The 22,077-nt window shown below is 33.9% G+C and overlaps 2 protein-coding genes and 1 long non-coding RNA gene across 3 annotated transcripts; 1 reads left to right on the top strand and 2 right to left on the bottom strand.

The window, feature by feature from the left end:
- Positions 1 to 6,029: 6,029 nt before the first annotated feature.
- LOC106100120 lies at positions 6,030 to 7,125 on the bottom strand. Its single transcript, XR_001225418.1, has 2 exons — positions 7,017 to 7,125; positions 6,030 to 6,412 (listed from the first exon to the last, which is right to left on the bottom strand). It is a non-coding gene; the product is annotated as an uncharacterized LOC106100120 (long non-coding RNA).
- A 3,237-nt stretch (positions 7,126 to 10,362) lies between these two features.
- LOC106100094 (ras guanine nucleotide exchange factor P-like) lies at positions 10,363 to 13,438 on the bottom strand. The gene is made up of 5 exons (XM_013278829.1): positions 13,335 to 13,438; positions 12,617 to 13,252; positions 11,446 to 12,432; positions 10,952 to 11,161; positions 10,363 to 10,430 (listed from the first exon to the last, which is right to left on the bottom strand). Exons 1-5 carry the CDS (start codon positions 13,387 to 13,389, stop codon positions 10,363 to 10,365), a joined length of 1,956 nt encoding a protein of 651 aa, XP_013134283.1. The 5' UTR covers positions 13,390 to 13,438.
- Positions 13,439 to 17,666: 4,228 nt separating this feature from the next.
- LOC106100121 (inducible metalloproteinase inhibitor protein-like) lies at positions 17,667 to 21,136 on the top strand. Its single transcript, XM_013278861.1, has 3 exons — positions 17,667 to 17,853; positions 18,294 to 18,488; positions 20,513 to 21,136. The coding sequence occupies exons 1-3, from the start codon at positions 17,799 to 17,801 to the stop codon at positions 20,731 to 20,733; spliced, it is 471 nt and encodes a 156-aa protein (XP_013134315.1). The 5' UTR covers positions 17,667 to 17,798; the 3' UTR covers positions 20,734 to 21,136.
- The last annotated feature ends 941 nt before the right edge of the window (positions 21,137 to 22,077 follow it).

Below are 22,077 nucleotides of genomic sequence, written 5' to 3'. Positions count from 1 at the left end.
GAATCCGCCAGAATGGCGAAGCAACCGCTACCTATAGACATCCGCAGTTGCAGATGCGTTGCCTACCCTTATCCGACGGAGAAGGAAACGCACATAAAGTGGATATTTCTCCTTCCTATGCGTCTCCTCCACCGTCAAATCCACTTCCCCTTCCCATCCTTTCCTTTTAAGAAAAGGGTGGTAAAGAGAAAGGGATTTAAATTAGGCCTCCGAAACCACACTCATCAGACGAAACACGGAATTGCTTCCACTTCACGCCTGTCTTCTATGTGGTCGTGGTATTACACCGGGCGTGCCGGCCCATTCGTGCTAAGATGTTAAAGCGGGCACTACCACTGCTAAAACATTTGTGCGATTGTCGATTGTTTCGAAGCCAATTTAACTGTTTAGTGGCACAATTAAAAATCGAGTAGTGCGATGGCGCACAATGGCGCTTATATGGATAAGCTTATAGAAATCAAAGCGAAACTAAACAGTTGTGCGATACTTTAGTTTCAGGTGTGCGCACACTTTTAGGCACACATTCAACGTTATACTTAAACAAAGGATTCGCTATTATGAAACTTGAAGCGTTAAACAAAGGCTTATGTTATAATTGTTTCCTTTACTGAAAAAGGCTTTTGCTGAAATTCTGCCATACGTTTTTCATTTGTTTTTAAGTTCTTACCTGAAATACGAGGATGTGTTAAGTATTTACAGCGTATATTTTTTTAATTCACATTCTTTTAATGGATGATTAAAATCACTCATTCATAATTACGATCTCTCACTTTTTATTGGTAATTATATACTAATATAATAAAGCATAAACACACACTAATTCATGGCGTAGCATGTTATTGTTAATAGCATATTTTTGAAAAAAAAATCTTTAGTAAAAAGCCGTACACTTACGACACGATTTAGGCGTATTATAACGCAATTAAACTTAGGGGGTAAATAACTTCGTATAAACTTTCATGTCGGAAAGGGACCATAAACTATAAGCTGCCAACATTAAGGAAGCGAGGTTATTATGTTAACGGTAATTTTGACAATTGCTGTAAACAATGAAATAACGTTTTTATAATTTCACGCGAAATGAAGCCGCACGGGAACAGCTAGTTATTAAATATGTCTTGTCGCTAGGAATGCCTAAGAGCTTTTAATTTCAACAATGGAATTTTTATTGTCTTGTAGAATTAAAATTCATTTTTATGAAGTTAATTACCGCTTTATCGGAAAAGTGTAAGTAGGAAGAAGAAATTATTTACCGGTTTTTTATATTCCTAGCTATTGCTCGCGACTTCGTGTACGTTTTATAAAAAGTACTATGGAACTAGATATGTATACAAAAGTGTTTTTAAGATCATAATCTGTTTTTAATTTTTATCTTACATTCTAGCAGATAATGGTTTTACAACGCTTACATGGCCTTGCCAAACTAAATCCAGCTAACCCTGACCTTTGTTACATTTAACTTCTTTCTTTCTTAACTTCATAGTTAAGATGTAAAAATTCTGACATCAGAAAAAGTAATGTCTCAACAACGTCATCTATTTCTATTGACATGTTCTCTAATCTTCACAATATTTTGTCATACAAAATGGTAACAAACCTTCAAATATCGGACGTTTAATTTATTCATGAAATGATATTTTTCCTCATTCATTACGCATACTGCCCGTTGACAGTTAGGATGAGAAGGGTCAAAGCTTGTTCATTACGATGTCCCACTTCTAACGAATCCTATTAACTTTTATGAAATGTTATGAATTTTTAAGATCAATACCGAGTATTTATTGAATGATGTTATCCTTTACATAATATGTGAGGAAAACCTAGTCAACAATACATTTACACGATAAAACGCCTAAAAACGCGCGCACATCTATGAGTAAACCATCGCACAACTGTTTATTCGCGTATGATTCCTACTCGAGTTTTAGTTGTACAACTAAACAGTTGAAATGGCTGCGAAACAATCGACAATCGCACAATAGTTGCACAAACAGAAAACCTCTTAGTAATATCAAAATGAAACAAGGATAAAAACTCTTCAACTCCAAGATGTCTTTACGCCTAATCATATATACCACACACACAAATAAATTCATACATATAAACACACACTCGCATACCCAAATACATGTATATCATCACATATATTATTATGTACCTAGATTAAGAGAAGGCCCTGCCTCCTAATACAGGTCCTCACCTAGTTCAGGAAGCAGAGACCCAATGATTATTGTGCAACTGGTTTTGCAAGTGTGTGTGTTTTTTTAGTTGTGCGTAAGATTAGTCAAAGATCCAAAATTCATCTTATTGTTAGAAAAAAGTTCAACTATAGACTCTTAAAATTAAGTCCAAAGTAGGGCGTTACACATAAATCCGAAATTCAGTATTTTATATGGGCATAAACCTCCACTTTATGACGTGATAAAGTTGACAACATACGCTTATTTCAACAACGAAAATAAAATTTTAGCACACTGACATTTCGCAAACACTTTTTGTTATTTGCTTGACTTGTTCATTTTTCACGTTCAATTATGATTTTAATAGTTTTGTCTATCTCAAAGTTAGTAACTTAAACAGCTACTTACGACAGATTTCTCCAATTAAGGGACTGCCTGATTACTTAACTCTAAGAGCGGTAATCAGTACGTCTTCAAATCGCAGTATGTGGTAAGTAAAGGATTCTAATATTTTTTGCATAAATAAGACATTTAAAATAACTGCACAATCCTATTTAAAGTTAAGTCAAATAAACTGTGAAAAAAAGACTGTAAAAATTAAGTCAAAGACCTTTCGGCTATTGTCGTATAAAATAATTATTATTTCTCTAGACTGAGTCGCAGCGTTTTGAACAATTTATTTAATTACCTCTGGATTTCTTTTCTTCATTTGAAAAAAAATGTACTCATGTTTAAACAACAATTAGTGAAATTTACTTGCAGCCAATTTTCTTTTAGACAATGATTACTACATTTACCTATTTAATAACAGGTCTTAACTTCTTTCTTTAATTACAGAAGCAGTTTTACTAAGTAATAAAAAAATATAGTGTAATGTTAAATATAAATAAATCACTATTTAGTTTTAATATTTTATATGAGACTAACTGTTGCTCGCCACTTCGGCCACGTGAGAAAAATATAGCCTAGTTACTCAATGATAACGTAGCTTTTTAATGGTGAAAGAATTTTTGAAATCGGCACAGTAATTTTGGAGTTATTTCAATAAGTACAAAAATACAAATCTTTTATCTTTATAATATTAGTATAGAAAGGAAGAAGAGACGGGAACATTACAATACAAGGACGTCTATGGACATCAATATTAGAGAGACTACAGATGAAGACCTAGTACTTTAAAATATATTGACAAGCGTTAACGTATTTAAGTGGCACTTAAAATTGCAATCTATATTACTATCAGTGCCAACGTCGAAAATCGCACTAGCTAAATAGAATTATATTGTGAAATATCGAGAATAAGTAATCATCTAGCCAATGACCTATCGTCGCAATATTACTAACTGAAATGGTTTCACGCTCCTAAAAGAGGGAAGATGAAAAATTTATTCCAACGTTTATCGTTATGACATTTTCAAAATTAATTCGTAAAAGAATATGATAACGGCAGTCATTTAATAATCGTTAAAAATATGTTTGAATAAAAGTGTTCACTATGAAAACTTTAATTTGATTACCTATTTTTAAACTACGTTAGTTTAGTTATTTAAAAATACATTTTTGATAATGCTTTGTAGACAATGACTTGTAGTGACTATAATTGGGTTTGATCTGCAGTTTCGTCATCGGACGACACGATAGACCGCCAGGTACGTGCCGTTTTCGTGCAACTTTCTGCCCCGCACTGCCGAGTTAAGGAACTATCTGTCTTCGGCGGTATTTCCGAACCAATACGATTTAGGGTCCTTCAAGAAGCGTACAATTTCCTCAAATACCGGCAACGCATCTGTAGTTTTTCTGGTGTTGCGGATATCCATGGGCAACGTTGAACACCTCTGTGTTCCCAACGCTAATTTGCCCCGCCCCTTTCTCTTATAAAAAAAATAATAAATATTGAATTTGTAATGTAGTACATTTACGAGAACGTAATTAGATTTAGTTTGCGGCGAACGTGCAATAGTCACTAATCAGCCAATAAACTGTAGATTGGTTATTGATTGCTTTCGAGTGTAGTGATAATATCGCGTATTGAAAACTAATTACGCTGATTAGTTTAACATATAGATCAGAAGCGTATTAAAACTTAAGTGAATGACGTATTTTATAACTATCAATTGAATTTTTATCCATACTAATATAATAAAGCGTAAACACCATTTCTTTGTGGTGTAAGATGTCAGCAATCACTGCATATAAAGTTTATAAAATAAGGTTTTTATAATTTCATGTGGATGAAGCCGCACGCGAACCGCTTGAAATAACTCAAAAACTACTAGGCCGATTTTAAAAAAAATCACCATTAGAAAGCTACGTTATCATTGAGTAACATAGACTAGCTAAAAGTCAAAAGCAACATCTAGTTAATAATGTTTTTGTACAAAGATATAGCATTGCTCGTATTAGAGTGTGAGTGTACCTGCATATTGCAGTAGCGCTAATTACCCTTCGAGCAATACGACGGAACAATCTTTTGAGCCCTCGCGTCGGTGCCTTTAGAAATGAATGCTTCGTAATATCAAGACGGTGCGAAATGACAACGAGAAACGAACGAAAACTTTCCTAATTAAATAACTTTTACCAAGATTTTAAAAAGTAAGTTATATTTAAAATAATGTAAGTGTATACAGGTGTTATTTTATTACTAGCTATCCGTCTCTCCTCTCTCCGTCCGTCCGGACTTTTTTAAAAAATAAGCGAAAGATCTAGGAAAGAGTAAGGTTTTTTTGTATAACATATGGTGGCAAACGAGCAAGCGGCCACCTGAATTCGCCAAAATGGCGAAGCGACCGCTGCCCATAGACATCCGCAATTGCAGATGCGTTGCCTACCCTTATCCGACAGAGGAGGAGACGCACATAAAGAGGATATCTCCCCTTCCTATGTATCTCCTCCTCCGTCAAATCCACTTCCTCTTTCCATCCTCTCCTTATAAGAAAAGGGTGGCAAAGAGAAAGGGACTTAAATTAGGACTCCGGCACCACACTCATCAGACGCAACATGGAATTGCTTCCATTTCACGCCTGTCTTCTATGTGGTCGTGGTATTACACCGGGCGTGCCGGCCTATTCGTGCTAAGATGTTAAAGCGGGCACTACCTCTTGTAAAATTTATCACGCTAAAGAAATTAGTTAAAGTAAAAAAAATATTCTGTACTAGTTATTAGTGAAAATGCTAGGCATAACTAGTCTAGGAGCAATTTATAAGCAGTACAGAAATAATCACTTCTACCTTTTGTTCGTTGCTTGGGAAAAAAGTTTCATAATTGCGTTCCTTTGTTTCAAAATAATGCTAACTTCTAACGATTTTCTCAAAATATTTCTCATTAATTACTCTTAGCGAACATGTTTAGAATAGATTTTTAAATTCCTTATACCTATTTCATACCTCTAGGTTTTTAGATTTTACCCTCTATTTTCTTTATGGTGAGAACAAGAAAATAATAGAAATCTATGCTCTACTATTAATGTAAATATTTGTCGGTTTGTATTAAAAAAAACACGTTATTTCACGTATTATATTATACAAACAAACACAATATTATCAATTCACGAAATTTCATGTTAGTAATTCTAAACCAAATGCATTTAAGAAAAATATGAACTACGCACAATGAACAAAATTTTCTTCACTATGCCTAGTCTGTATTTCTCTGAAATGTACTATGTAAGTTGTCAAGTGTAGTAGGCCACCTCGTGTCCTTGTATTGACATGCAATAAAACATTTTTCTGTACTATCGGATTTTGTTACTTCATCTGACAGTGACGGCATTTTTAAGCTATCAGCAAGTGGTGGGACAGGCCCTAAGAATAAATAGGCGTTTCAAACCTTAGTAGAATTAATTAGTTGGATAATAAAACAAAACTTTAGTGAGTATTTATTACAAAAAATAGAAAAAAATGAGATACAACATGAAAAAACTCACAGTAGAGCTGTAAGTACAAATTACAGAAATTCAATAAATGCAAAAAAATTTTTGATAATAGTACAATGAGTAAATGATTGTCATCATTAATAAGTTATATTATCATAAGGTAATTTGTTCTTTAGCAAGGGCGGCTTAACGGCTGGAGGGCCGACGGGAACAGCTTTAGTAACAACTTCCACGACTGTCTTTTTCTCGACAACTAACGGGGCCGGGGCAGAATCACGCATCGCCACTTTAGGCACTAATGGAGCCAACGCGCTTACTAGGAAATCCATATTCTTAATTTCGGATACTGCTCCTTCAAATCTGTAAAAAAAAATAATTAAACATCCATGTCATTTGTTAACATAGAGTAAGAAACCTAATTGACCCGTTGTTAAAAAAATACAAAAAAAAACAAAGACGAATTGACAATCTCCTCCGTTGTGGAAGTTGGTTAAAAACTAAAGTAATAGGACCATTTTTTATTTGTGGGGTAAATGCGTAAGCATATTCCAACTCTTTGGGGCTTAGAGAATATACCAGACTCCTACCAACTAAAATCCCATGGTGGTCGCCAACGACGCTAATGAAAGAAAATCCCAATGCGGAGTAAAACCATATCCCCTTAAGCGTTCAGTTTTACACTCCTCGTTAAATGCAATATGTCCTCGGAGACCCATTTCAATGTCAAAGAGGTAACTAAAAAGAAAGTTGTGTATCATTCTACGCCTAAGCTAAGTACCTATGATTTTTTCCATATTTTCTGGTACAACTACACACACAATAATAGCATCCCTATCACCGGGTCATGTAGGTTTTTAGGTCTATATGTATGCCAAGACAAGACAAAGAAATATTTTAAGTACAAGATAACTGACAGTTAACGTTACAAAGATTATTATATTCAATTTTAATTTTGTTAACATACCTTTATGAAGCTTTTACTTTATTGCCAGGTTTCACAACACTAAATATTTTAAAAATTATTACAGGACTTGCATTCCACGCGAGAAATTTATTAAGACTGACCAACACTGTAGGCCACTGCGCCTTATATACTCTCCATTACTTTGTATGTACATTTATGTTGCTTTACGATAACAATATCTATATTTAGACACAGACTGAACATAGCGTTGCAAACAGGGATACGTAGAATATTATCGTACCATACTCATTTAATTTGCAAGTAAGTATTCACAACACAGAAGTCAAGCGTAGTTGCAATGGTTATAAATTATGTGATAAATAACAAACAATGGATAATAAACACAACAAATAATTCACGTATTGTCTAAAGCTCTTGAGTACTAAATCCAAAAACACCGAATAGAGGTCTTTTTTACCCGACAAATAGGGTAATACTTTGCGAGCGTAAGCTTGTTTCAATTTATGTATAAATAGCAACGGCCTGGAGCTTAAACGATTGAATTAATTTTGACGAACGAGGGGTCAATAGATTCTTCTTCCCCGGAGTGTTATAAGGTACAAGGCAAGGCACAAGACCCTTATAGACAAAAATCTGTAGTTCCTCTGGTGTTGCGGATGTCCATGGGCGTCGCCGACCACCTCAGTGTTCTCGCCGCTCGTTTGCCCCCCTTTATTATAAAAAAAAATGTGAAAAACCGAGTTCGAATCTCACTTTCCATAACGTCCGATAAAGGACTTTCGTTCGTTGACATTATGCTCTTGGTTCATGTTTTTCTTGCAAGAATGTAAAATAATACACATCAACATATGTCTGACTCTTCTCAGCGGTTTCGGGAAATCTAAATATTTATACAAAACATTCGCCAACTGCGCAGCATCTATAAGTACGTCAGAGTACAGATGCTTTGTGAACAGATTTTAAACACAAAAAACAATTTGGATTAATTTATCAATAACAATCGGTGACAACTGTGTCCAGCAGATATCGCCATCTTTTAATATTTTTTTGCAATCTAATGAGAATTATGCTACATCTACAAATCTCTGTAATTTAAAAAGTAATCAAAACTGTTACTACGTAACTGTTCATAGTTTGTGTATATTAAGAGCGGGCGTACATCTCAAACTTAATTATCGCACAACTGTTGTGCGATTGTCGATTGTTTCGCAGCCAATTCAACTGTTAGTTGCACAACTAAAAATCGAGAAGCGTAAACACCTCCGTATAAGCTCATAGGAATCAAAGCGAGACAACACAGTTGTGCGATAATTTAGTTTCACGTGTGCGCACGCTCTAAATGTAAGTATGTATACTTACCGTATGTAGGATTTAGTTGTCTGATAATAAAACAAAAATTTCAATTAGTTAATTAGTATTTATTGCAAAGCATAGAAAAGGAAATACATGATACAACTACGAGTATAACCGTACTGTAAAGTTTTGATATCAATGCAAAATGGTTGTCATTATTAAAATTTATTACATCAATAATAACGTTTCTTGTTATATGGTAGTGCTGGTTGGCTACTACCGATTGGTGGATGGAAAGCAGTAGACCTAGCAGTAAAACCCGCGGATGCGCTCACCTCCACAGTAGTAGTTGTAGGAGAGGATTGTCCCTGGGGTTTCTGACCAGCTGAAACCATCGCCACTGAAGCAACCGCTGGAGCCAACACGTTTGATAGAAAATCCATATTCTTATTTTGCGATACTGCGAATCTGTAAAAAAAAAACAATATTAGTAAAAAAAACTTACATAAAAAAGTACAGATATATTATATAAAGAAAATCTAAATTAATAACTCCCAGGGGGCCAGTTTCATTGTCAAAAACTAACTAAATTGCAACTTGTATATCATTCTATGCTTAAGTTACAAGCAAGCGACCATCTAAATTTGTTGAGAATGCAAAGCGACCACTCTCCATAGACATCAGCATTTGCAGATGCGTTGCCAACCCATAGTTGACGGAGGAAGACACGTATCTTCGTTATTTTCCCTTCATGTGCGTCTCCTCCACCATCAAATCTATTATTCCTTCCCAACATTACCTTATAAGAGAAGAGTGAAGGGAAAGGGACTAAAATTAAGCCTCCGGAACGTAGATTCATCAGACGAAACGTGAAATTGCTTCCACTTCATGCCTGTCTTCTGTGTGGTCGTGGTATTGCGTCGGGTAAGATGGCTCCGTGCGAAGATGTTTAAGCGAGTCCATCACTGATTAATTATCATATTTTGTGATACTAATACATACAATAATGGCGTAACTCTCACCAGGTAAGATTGGGAAAACTTCAGTGATGTAAAACAACGATTTGGACAAAGAAATTTTAACAGTCTAAAAAAACCTTTATAGTTAATTTTACAAAGATAATTGTAAAAGTGTGCGCACCTAAAACTACACTATCGCACAACTGTTTAGTCTTGCTTTGACTCCTATAAGCTTATATGGAGATGCCAGTAATGCTATGAATGCTCAATTTGTAGTTGTGCAACTAAACAGTTGAATGGGCTGCGAAACAATCAACAATCGCACAACGGTTGTGCGATAGTTTAGTCAAGTATCTACCCACTTTTAGTAATTTCTTTACGTTGTTGACAGGTTCCACAACAGTAAATTTTGATAAAATTACTTCAGTACTTACATGCATGAGAAAATAATGTTAACTGGCGAACACTGTAGACCACTTCGCCTTATATACTATCCTTTACATATGTAACGTATATACGTTAAGTTGGATTACGATAACAATGTCTATATTAGAATATATTCTAAGACTTAACATATCATTCCAAGCAAGGATACGTAGAATGTTATCGTCCCCTACGTAATCTTACTAACATTATAAATGCGAAAGTATAGATGGATGTTTGTTAGAGTTTGTAGCTTAAACTGCTGAACGAATCTCTGGAATAAGGATAAACTGGAAGAACACATAGGCACATTCTCTTTTGTTTTTTTTTTAAATATCACGCGGATGGAGTCGCTAACAACAGCTAGTTAGTTAATTTATAAGTATTCGTAACACAGAAGTCAACAATGGATAGTAAACAACGACTAATTGACATATAGTCTAAATCTCTAGAGTAATAAGTCCAAAAACTCTGAATAGATTTTTTTCTCAAGCTCAAAATCTTCATTTCCAGTATAAAAACGAGTCACCTGCAAGTCGAATATGTAAAATGAGATAATAGTTCGGAAAACCTGACAAATTATTAATATTAATGCAATAAAACTACATTTAGTTTTAGTAATAATTTATTAATAAAAGCATATTATTAGAGGTTCAATTACATTAATGCAATAATACATTTTAATGCAATTTTTAATCGAGAGAAATTTTTTAAATTCCGTCGTTAACAGCTTTCGCAGGAGTCACTTTTATGGTTTTTGTAGTTTTCGGTCGCTCATCTATAAAGAAAATATTAACATTTGTATTACATACATCAGCGTTTTTACCCCTAGGGTACAAAACATATAGCTGAGCAAATGCCCTATCAGTTCTGCATTGCAACGCATTGTCAAATTGTTTATATATTTTGTTTTTTTTTTCCTCTTCAATTTTCTTGTCATTAGTTTTGATTGTTTATGATTGGTTTTCGTTTTTCTCGTTTGTATTTTTTTTGTTCAAGTGTATTATGTTGTATTGTGTTGCAGTGTGTTTTGGAACTGATTAAATGTGTATTATTGTTATTATACAAGACGAGAATAACATATTAACAGTTCTTTGTAAGTTTCTTATCTTTAATAATAAGCATAGATGAATTATAATTAACTGTCTTCAATAAGCATGTTACATGTAATCAATTATGACTTAATATTTTTATACTTGTATTATTTTATCTATTTATTTATTAGAAGTACTCTTTATTAAGTGTTAGATAATTATTCTTGTTCTCTAGTCACGTAGACAATGTAATAAAAATACTTACCGTCGCCTGCATTCCAAATAGTTTCTGTGATTTCTTCAACAATGGTTCCGTTAGCATGTATTGTAGTTTTTCTGTCCTTTTCAATTTTAGGCTGTGACTGAACGTTGATGATGTAAAGAAAATTAGGATTGTCATCACTGACTAGCTTCTTCCAAAAGTCAGGATCTGTTGTACTAAACCACATTAATGGCTTAGCAAGGGACAAGAAATCTGTAATTGAAAACAATTGAAAAAACAATCAAATATTTTATTTACTGTCTCAAAATAACGAAAGTGTTGTTTATAATTAAGTAGAACTGTAACCACCTGAAGGATAAGACAACAGAACAGTGTAAGTCATGGAGTCCCACACTCAAAGTGGTAGGCAGAGACCACTCTCCACTATCTCCATTTTGTATAATCCTGACACACCTCTTCTACATTCTTACATCCACGCATTCACGCACTTCGGTTTCGGTTACCAGGAGATTTAATAAAAACTAACCTAAACTAACCTTCATCATAATCTTCATCCGTTTCTTCGGTATCTTTCAGAATTTTTACATTATTGTTAGTTTTCAATTGGTTTTTAAATTCATTTGTTTTCGTACAATTCGGTTGTGTTTCACTTTCTACCCTGTCATGATTCAATGAAGAATTATTGTTTACGATTTCCGGTTTATTTTCAGATGTGATATTATCAGTTTTGATGTTCGTTTTATTTTGTAAGACTATAGAAGATACTACTTCTTTAGAATCATTCAAATGTAAATCATCATCTTTTTCAAGTTTACTAGTAACTTTTTGACTATTCTCGTGGTTTGAAATCACCGTTGACATGTTAGCTTTATTTTCTTGATGTAACTTTTGATCACTGTTCAATATCAGGTCGATAGGTGGTTTTTGCCTGTTACCATCAATCGCTGTCAGGTTTTTAAGTGGTGTTTTATTATTCGTCACAGAAATATCACTGGATTTTGTTGTCAGAGTATCTTCTTGATTCTTCACTTTGTATTCCTGTGAATTCGTGGGCGTAATTAAAATATTGTTCTTAAGTTTTATAGGTTCTTTGGTTGGAGTTTGTAGCTTTTGCGATTTTTCACTATCTACTGTAACTGGTATTTTTGTCGTTGTATGTAGAGAACCAAAATTATAGTTTGATTTGTTCATTGGTGGAATAATTTTCGGTTGGATGTTACTTTCTATTTTTGGCTTAAGTGTGCTTTTCAAAATGTTCAGCGGTCGATTAAATTTTATATTTGCATTGGGATCGGAGTTACGTGCTGTAGCTAGAGGAATTTTAGGTTTTTGATTCGGTATCAGTTTACGAATATTGTCTGCTATTCTAATATGCGGATACTTTCTCAATATAGTTTCTAAATCTTCAAAATATTCGACAGACCCATTATCGTGGATAACAGTAAAACGTCTATTTTGAGGGGAATGATTTGTTTGTATATTATTTCTGTGTTTCTGTACCGTTCGTTGTGGCTGTATGTGTCCTGGAAGATATGAAAATCTTGAATTATTGAAATACATAATGGACTTAGTGTACTTCTAATACATGTATGTTTTTAATTTTTACTATAGTAATATATATAATATATAGTATATATATATATATATAATATATAGTATATATATATATATATATACTATAGTAATATATATATATATAATACCTACCTTCGTGATTAAGTACAGTTTGTTGACTGGCCGCTGATTTTTGATGGTTAAAGGCATTGTTTATTACAGACCTTTGGCCCTTATTAATATGGGGCGCTAGTTTATTTGAAAGTTGCTTCTTAACATGTGGAACATTTGTCGCAGGTTGCAGTGTTGATGGAATTAATGTTTTCACATTTTCGTTTTTAACAAGATCAGTTTTAGTTCTTACTACATTTTTATCTTCGACTACAGGCATAAAAGGTGTCACTTTAAAGTCTTCTGCATGATTATTAGGTCGATTGTCTTCGTGCTTCAAAATATCTTTCCTTGGCAATGTTGCCGTGTATTGATTTCCATTGTTATGAAATTTTTCAATTCTTTTATTTGGTAATGATATATGTTCACTTGATAATTGACCCCTAGGTACATTTAATGGTTGTCGAAATGGCAATAATGACGGATTTTGTGAGGGAACTTTCATATTCTGATCATATTGTGTTAAAATTGGGACGTGATTATTAATATTTCTTGAAATATTGGGTGGATCCAAAGGTTTATTTGTATTATGACCATTTTGTACATTATTTCGGTTATTCAAATACATTTGATGTGTGTTTTTAAAATTCAAACCATTGTCAATGTTAACACCAGACACTGAAATAATTAAAAAAAAATTAAACACTAGTATATTTAGTTAGTAAAATAAGTTTACATTACTGAATAATTATGTACTCACAAGCAGTTTTTACGGAGAACACTACCGTGTAAAACACAATGAATTTATTACACATTTTAAGAACAATTTAGTTGAATTTCAGAACTATACTGTAACTTGAAGACCCACATTACTGCAAATGGAATAAACATTGTACCGTCGAAAAGCTGTGTACACACAGACCCGTTGTTACTGTGAACTCGTGGATTTGCGTAAATAAAAATGTCAATTGCGTCAAAATGAATACAGACTTAATTACGAATAAGCTATAGTTACACTTTCCATATTAATTGCTGGTGCCAGACGTTGGCTAACAATGTACACATTTAAGGATGTAATGTTAAAAACTTCTCAGTCTAAGAGTTATCCAAAAAGTTAAAAAGTAGAAAAAAAACATCGATACTGAAATACTAAACAACTTTCCTTTTATTAACAGCTAAAAATCTCTTAAGCACGACTAGCTAGTACAATTTAATTAAACAGAGGAAGTCATCTCTACTAATGTTATAAAGAGGACAGATTTGTATTTTTGTATTTTCGTATATATTAACATAACTCAAAAACTTCTGGGCTGATTTCAATAATTCTTTCACCAATATAAAGCTACGTTATCAGTAAGTAACATAGCCACACAACCACATTTAATATGGCCCCTTTACATCATATGACAAAAGTGTGACGTACTAAATAGTACAAGATTTTCATTGTATTTTCTGTCAACCTTCGGGAAAAGCAAGCGAAGTTGTTTTCTTTCATAGCATTGTCATAGTTTTGATTTCATTAATAAGCCTGGGAAATCTAGGTCAACTATGAATTCAGTTATTTTACAATGTTGTTTTGAACTGTCTTCGTTCACACTTGTGCAAGTAAGACTGTATTGCGCATAAACTTTATTTGGAAATTTGCCACAGACCTTTGTGGAAACTATGTTCGTAGAAAACTCTGGAACAAACTGAATTAAGCAGAGTATGTGTTCATGTTTATTTATTGTTACTAATGAAGCCCTGTTTTGCTTTAAATCGATTACAGAAACTTAATATTTGCAAAACATTTTAGTTCGTAATTAATTTTATTAATACTTTTCATGAAGCCTTCAACGATTTAGTTTATAATTTAAACAATGAAGAAGCCAAATAAAACAGTAACTATTTTTAAAATCGACGACTGAAAATCATCATATTTCACAAAAACTCTTTTCATTCGCTTGCTGTAACGTCATCTCAGCAGAAATTCAACGCTGGAATGCTGAAACCAGACTTTTTCATTCAGAACTTTTGGAATATATCCGTGTCGAAGAGAAGTGTCCGGATATTGTTTCGCTTTAACAGATGTCTATTTTCTTTTGGAACTGTATACGTGCAATTCTCATTTGTACGCTTGTATGGTAGTAGAAGTGGGAATGGATAGTAAAGGAAATGTCTCTCCTCTGTCCATGTTCTGTAACTATTCTACTTAGGTATTGTAGATATAGAAATTTCGGAGATAATGAAGGAGGCCATGATAAAGATAAACAATTTAATTTATAAGAAACTACATTCTTAAAAAGAATTGAAAAAAAAAGTGCAAACGTCTACAGCCAACGCCATCTATTGAGTGTATTGAAAATCACATTCTTGCTAAAAACGATTCTTTTGTTTGTGCGTGCATTTTATTTTTATAAACTTTCAATAGATGGCGGACTAATTAATTACTTTATCAAAAAGACAGTTAATTAAAATTTGTTTACTAGTATGTATGTAAAAAAAATACAAGAAACACGAGCAGTTTTAGTTAAATTTATTTTAATTATGATCCTATCTAAAAACCTTATCTGGAAATTGAATTTATATCAATCTAAGAGTCGTCTTTACTCTTGACTAAAGATTTGTGGTAAGCATGACTTTTTTTGTATTAACCTAATACCGAATGATAAATATGAAACCGAACGCCGGATGCCAGTTAATATAGCGTGTGTTTAAACATGTTAAACGTACAAACATGACAAGGTCAATGTTAAATGCGCGTCTAGTGATGCAATCATAAACAAATATCGACAGTCAACATTTCTACTGATAAATATCTCTTATCACGTTAAAGTCGATCATTTTTTAACATCTAATTCAGGCAGAATTTAAGCTATATGGAAAATACTGTATTGGTTCAAGGTCAAAAAGCTGAAATGAAAAACGAAACTATTGTGGCTTCGATAGAATTCTTATAAATTGTCAGATAACAATCCGACATGTAAAATATGTTAGAAATATCGGATTTTGGTACTCTCTCTGACAGTGACGTCACTATGTCTGACGTCTCGTCAGTCAGTGGTGGGACAGGCCCTAAAACGTTTATCGTCCAACGTCATGATTGTTCTGTACCCAAACTCGCAGAAAAACCAGATGTTACGAAGGCATATAGAGGACGCCATGTTACTGTACGACGTCACAACTGGCCAGTGACCGTAAATAACCAGTTGCCGGGCTAGTATGCATGTAATCTGATTCGTCATGATTCTCAATATTGATTATTTTTCTTTTCATCGACGTGGGTTTTTGGTGAGAACCTTTTACATGGCTATATATTTTTTGCTTGTTAAGTTATTTTCGTTATTTCTTGGAGGTTTTTAGATTACTAATTAATTAAATTAATTATACAACTATTTACTAATTACTAAAAATATATAGACTGATCTTATGGCCTACCTCCTTTTTCTAATGTAAACTTTCTAAACACATATATTAACGATGGTTAAAGAGCGCCTTGATCTGACAAAATACAATACCAATTTTATAATTTATTGTTACACTAGCTTTCGCCTGCGACGCCGTCCGCGAGGAATTAAAAAATAAAGTAGCTTATGTATTCTTCCAGACTATCCTCTATATCTATGCCAAATTTCATCGCAATCCATTCAACCGTTTGAACTCTAACAAAGATCCATCCATCCATCTAAACTTTCGGATTATTGAGATAACAAAACCAACAGGATAAAAAAATATGTCTATTAGCAATAAACCCATTTAGTATTATTAATTACAATGTGTCATTGGATTTTAATAATAAGATACTAATGTTACGTGCCTAGAAGCGTGTAGTGTGGATGATTGATTATTATAAAAAAAACATTAAAAAACAACAACCTATAAAATATTTAAAGGACTAGTTGTAGACCGCTACTTCGTCCACGCAATATTAAAATAAAAAGTGGCCTATAATATGCCCGTCTATGTTAGCTTCAGTAAAAGTCCGGTCGAAAACGGAGGTTGCCCGGAACAATTAGTTAAATGCGATTTTCGTTATAAGCAATGCAAATTCATCTTCCCTGAAATCTGGAATTTTTCTTTTACAAACAGACATCCTAATTTTATTATATGTATAAATAGATAGATATAGATCATAAATAAACGCGAAATAACAAGGGATAGACTGTACACCAATACTATAATAGCAAAAATAACATTTATTCATTTAATTTCATGTTACTTATCAATTCGTTCCTTTAAATTGGTTTGTTCTTCACTAAAGAAATAAATTATATCTACTCTGCCTTTTGCAAAGTGAAAGGTGCAGCAATATTCATTTTATGTTGGGAAGGAAAGGGACTAATATTAGGCTGTAGGCACGTAATTGGATTTTTCCCAACCGTCACCACGCTCTGTCCCCACGTGGAGACAAATGAGAATAAAAAAAATTAAATCGTCCCACTTTTTGCGACGAGGGGAAGGATGGAACTTATTGATAATAGTGGGACTAAAAGGTGGAACGGTTGAAACTTTTTATTCTCACGTGGAGGGACAGAGCGGGGTGACGGTTGGGAATAATCAACGAAATTAACCCGTAAACAAATATTCATTGTATACGATATGCATACTCGTACTATTTAACATAAAAATATTTTAATTCAATGCATATTAATCGATATAATAAATTATTAATTGTTACTACGCGTTAATAATTGTTATCGTTAGTGAAATAACATTTACTGTAATTAGGAAATTCTATGCATCAATTGTTTATCTTAAAACAACAAGAAAACGCGAAACTATTTTCCATTTATTGTAACCGCGGTTTTCTGCTGACGAAATATTAATACAAACCATATCATATTCTCTACAAAACATTATATTTTTATTAATGTGTTACAGTGGGAACGAGAATCCCACCAGATTCATATAATAGCAACTGTTATGCAATATAAGGAAACTTGTTGAAGTATTTTTGGGGTAAGCACGCCTTAGTCCCGTTCCCAATTCCTAATCGTAAGTCAGTTAAGTTTCCGTATTCACTACGTCAGTGTTAGGAACGAGGGAATCCCTTGCCGTTCAAATCATATACAAATACAAGCGGCAGTTGTAAATTTTTTCAATACACATCGCGATTTCTAACCAACCAGTTGACGTATTGTTAATTTTTAATATTGTCTATTGTTTATTTTATTTGTTTACTTTGGAATTTTCAGTGTGCGATATATACGATTTTTTCTTCGAACGTAGTTTTCAATATTTCATAATGTTGAAGATATTTATAGTTTTTTCAGTTGTGTTTATTTATACGGCATACGCAGGTAATTTAAAATTTTTATCATTTTTTATGTTATTTTAATGGTGAATAAAAAAAATGTGTAATAAAAAAAAGTTAATGAACAGTTTTTCGTCACTATATTATATCTATGCTTTTGTAAAATTACAAAAACAGGATAAAGTTTACTATATTTCTATTAACAGAAACATTACAAATATTTTATTTTTTTTATAATTAAGGCCATTCGAAATAAGTTTATCAACTTCCCCTTATGGCGGAATTCGAACCAACGACAGCTAGAATGGTAGTCAATACTTTTTCCGATAGAATCGAACAGGGCCGTAGGCTTTAAAGCTAAACACGCTAAAATCAAAATCTCACGTATTTTCCTCTAACTAGTTCAGTAGTTTTTTTTAATTACTTGTTCGTAACATTGGACATAACCGAATTTAAGGATAATAAAATAATTTATAACCATTTCAGCTGTAATAACATGCGGGCCTAATGAAGAGTTAGACCGGTGTCCCTCAAACTGCACGGATGCTTGCCCAACAAGAAGCGGAGAGTTTAACAACTGCAGACGACCTAACAGACAACATTGCCCGCCTCCGAAGTGCGTCTGTCAATTTAACTACCGACGAGCTGAGAATGGAACTTGCATCCCTACAACAGAATGTCGTAAGTATTTTATTTCGGAAACAATTTGCACATGTGTCAATCTATCTTTTTTTTTTTTTTTTATAATACGAGGTGACAAACGAGCAAGCGGCCACCTAAATCCACCGAAATGGAAAGCGACCGCTGCCCATAAACATCCGCAATTGCAGATGCGTTGCCTACCCTAATTGACGGAGGAGGAGACGCACATAAAGAGGACATTTCCCCTTCCTATGCGTCTCCTCCACCGTCAAATCCACTTTTCCCTCCCATCCTTTTCCCTTAAGAAAAGGTTGGAAAGGAAAAGGGACTAAAGTTAGGCCTCCGGCACCACACTCATCAGACGAAACGCGGAATTGCTTCCACTTCACGCCTGTTTTCTGTGTGGTCGTGGTATTACACCGGGCGAGCCGACCCATTTGTGCGAAGATGTTAAAGCGGGCTCTACCACTGTTAAATCACTACCACATCTGTCGTCTGATAAGGGACTAGAGTTGGAGACGCACAAAATTTTTCTGACGAGTGGTACTAGATGCTGTCTATTTAGAGCGTACATCTGAAACTAAAGTCTAGTTTGAATCCTAGAAGGCGCACACTGCTATATTTTTAGTTGTCCAACTAAACAGTTGAATTGACTGCGAAACACTTGACAATCGCATAACAGTTGTGCGGTTGTTTGAACCAACGTTGCTTCCATTTTTATCAGTATCAAGTCTCCAGGTTTTTCCATTTAGTACTCTAAAAATGTTTCAATACAAAATGATAATCGATTTGTATTTTACCTTAGTTTACAATAGCCTAAATATTCATATATAAAAACCAGAAAACAACAAAAGAAATCCGTCCTGTCAATCACGCAATAGTTAACAATCCTTTGTTACTTCTCTGATGTAAATGGATGACGTATGGTCATTTATTAGTAACGACTTCTTTTGTATTGCTGTACTTATAATTCGTCGATTAGAGTGTCGATAAATGTTCGGCTATTGCTCCTATTGGTCATATGTATTTCAGTTACTAAGTTTTTCTTGCGACATAGCCAGGAATTAGAAAAAATAACTTAGTAAGAAGTCTAAGATCGTACGCACGCTAAAACTAAACTATTGTACAATTGTTTAGTTTCACATTGATTCCTATCAGCTTATATGGAGGTGAGCATACTACTCCATTAGTTGTCCAACTAAACAGTTGAATTGGCTGCGAAACAATCGACAGTCGCACAACACTTGTGCAATACTATAGTCAAAGGTGTGCGCCCACTGTATGTGGTCTATCAGACTGGGTGCTATAGGTAGCTATAGATATGTTTGGTATAGACCAAACATATTCATTAAGTGTGGAGAGTAAGCTTTGGAGTACGTAACATCCATCCAAACATATAGCAATTAACATATAGCAACTATATAAACATATAGTTAGTTATAGTTCTTTAGACATATAATGTCTAAAGAATTTATTAATTAAACGGACATTTTTCTCATAATTAATTTAATGGAATCTTCGTTCAAATGAGATATATAACCTATTTACGTCAGATATAGAAAACTAACCAATCAGAATACCGTGACAACACGTTCAGTAAACACGGAAATGTAAAATTGTGAAAATTATATACACCTTTATAATTTAACGATAAAAAATTGTACTGATAACATTGGCTATAGCCAATAGTTACATTTAATGAATTTATTTAGACACTAGCTGTTGCCCGCGACTTCGCCCATGTAATAGAATATAATATGCCTGTCTATGTCAGTGAAAGCCCGGTCGAAATCGGCCCAACTGATATCACCCGAAACTAACGCGGCTTTCGGACAGACAGACAGACAGACAAAATAGTTTAAATGCAATTTTCGTTATCAACAACGCAAATAAATCATCTTCTCGAAATCTGAAATTTTTCTTTTGATATAAAGTCTATGCTATGAAATTTCTCAATGTGAATTATTTTTTGGATGTCTATTCATGAACGCACTTCTATATGTAAACTGTCAATCCGTTCGTGGAGTTACAGTAACAATAATCATAATTTTATTTGTTTACAGTTGCATTCGACTGTCCTAATGAAAACGAAGAATATAATCCCTGTCCCGGCTACTGTCCCACAGACGACTGCAGTCAAGCGACGCCGAACGGAGAATGCCCTTTTTTCGGTTTGTTCCTAATTGTCGTTGAATGTCTACCAACTTGTAGATGCCAACCAACATACTGGAGAAAGGACGGCGTTTGTGTCCCCTACCAACAATGCTTACTTAACAAAGAGTAATCGTGATTGGTAATTTAAGAAACACGTGACTGATCTAATTATTTAGGAAATTCCGGTGAATTATTCACGTTAAGTATTTAAACGTCTCTTGAAAATAGCTAAAGTTATAAAAGTCAAAATGTAATACATGATTAAATACTTCAAATAAATAAATAAGAATTAATATGACATTACAGAGAAGTTAAATTAATTCAGAGATGAAATAACTTAAAAGTCACTGCCAGGTTTTACCATTTTACCATCCTTGAGGAAAATGTAGCAACAAGGGAAAAAAATGTTTGATCCTCAAATAAAATTTGTACAAATATGAGTTCCATTTTTTTAAAGTAAGTTCCTGTGTTTGTTCCTGTAATTTATTATTAAGAACATTGATTATTGATTCTTTCCGTTAGTGCAATTTATTGTTGTAAATATTTATTTGATTTAATAAATTTTAAGATACATATGTCTCTGAATTATTTTCGTCCATTCTAGTGTTTCTTTTTTTTTTTTTTTTATAACATAAGGTGCCAAACGAGCAAGCGACCACCTGAAACCGCCAAAATGGCGAAGCGACCGCTGCCCATAGACATCCGCAATTGCAGATGCGTTGCCTACCCTTATACGACGGAGGAGGAGACGCACATAAAGAGGATATTTCCCCTTCCCATGCATTTCCTCTACCGTCAAATCCACTTCCTCTCCCCAACCTCTCCTTGTAAGAAAAGGATGGTAAACAGAAAGGGACTTAAATTAGGCCTCCGGCACCACACTCATCAGACGAAACACGGAATTACTTCCATTTCACGCCTGTCTTCTGTGTGGTCGTGGTATTACACCGGGCGTGCCGGCCCATTCGTGCCAAGATGTTAAGGCGGGCACTACCACTGTCAAAACTAGTCTACTCAAACAAGTCTAAAACTAGATAGTAAGAAAATATAAAAGTGTTTAATTTCAATTCCTATGACATGACGTGTACAATCAGGAGATCTGCCGATGTTCAATCTTGAACATTGCAGTTTGAAAATGTACGCATTGAGACAATAGGACGCAATTTAAATGTATTGGTAAGAAAAAGGCACAGGCACGTTGTTAATTGTTTTATTGGCCTTTCGTTTGCGCATGTCACCTCTATCTAACTGGATATTTGTAAGAAGAAGCGTTTGTGTTGTAAAGAACAAGATAATTTTTTATAAGTGGGACATCGCAAATTTCCGCGATTGTACAATTGAATGTAGCAACTTACAACAGATAATTTTAGTCTAAAATAAAAGACTACACAAGACCTAAATTGATAATATGACAGGATGTTCGGCTGTCGTATCGCTTAAAGGTCAGAACATATCTTGTCCTAAATAAATTTGA

The sequence above is a fragment of the Papilio polytes genome, unplaced genomic scaffold (assembly GCF_000836215.1).
Source record: "Papilio polytes unplaced genomic scaffold, Ppol_1.0 DF824069.1, whole genome shotgun sequence".
Taxonomy (NCBI): Eukaryota; Metazoa; Arthropoda; class Insecta; order Lepidoptera; family Papilionidae; genus Papilio; species Papilio polytes.
This window is presented reverse-complemented; position numbering and strand designations above follow the sequence as displayed.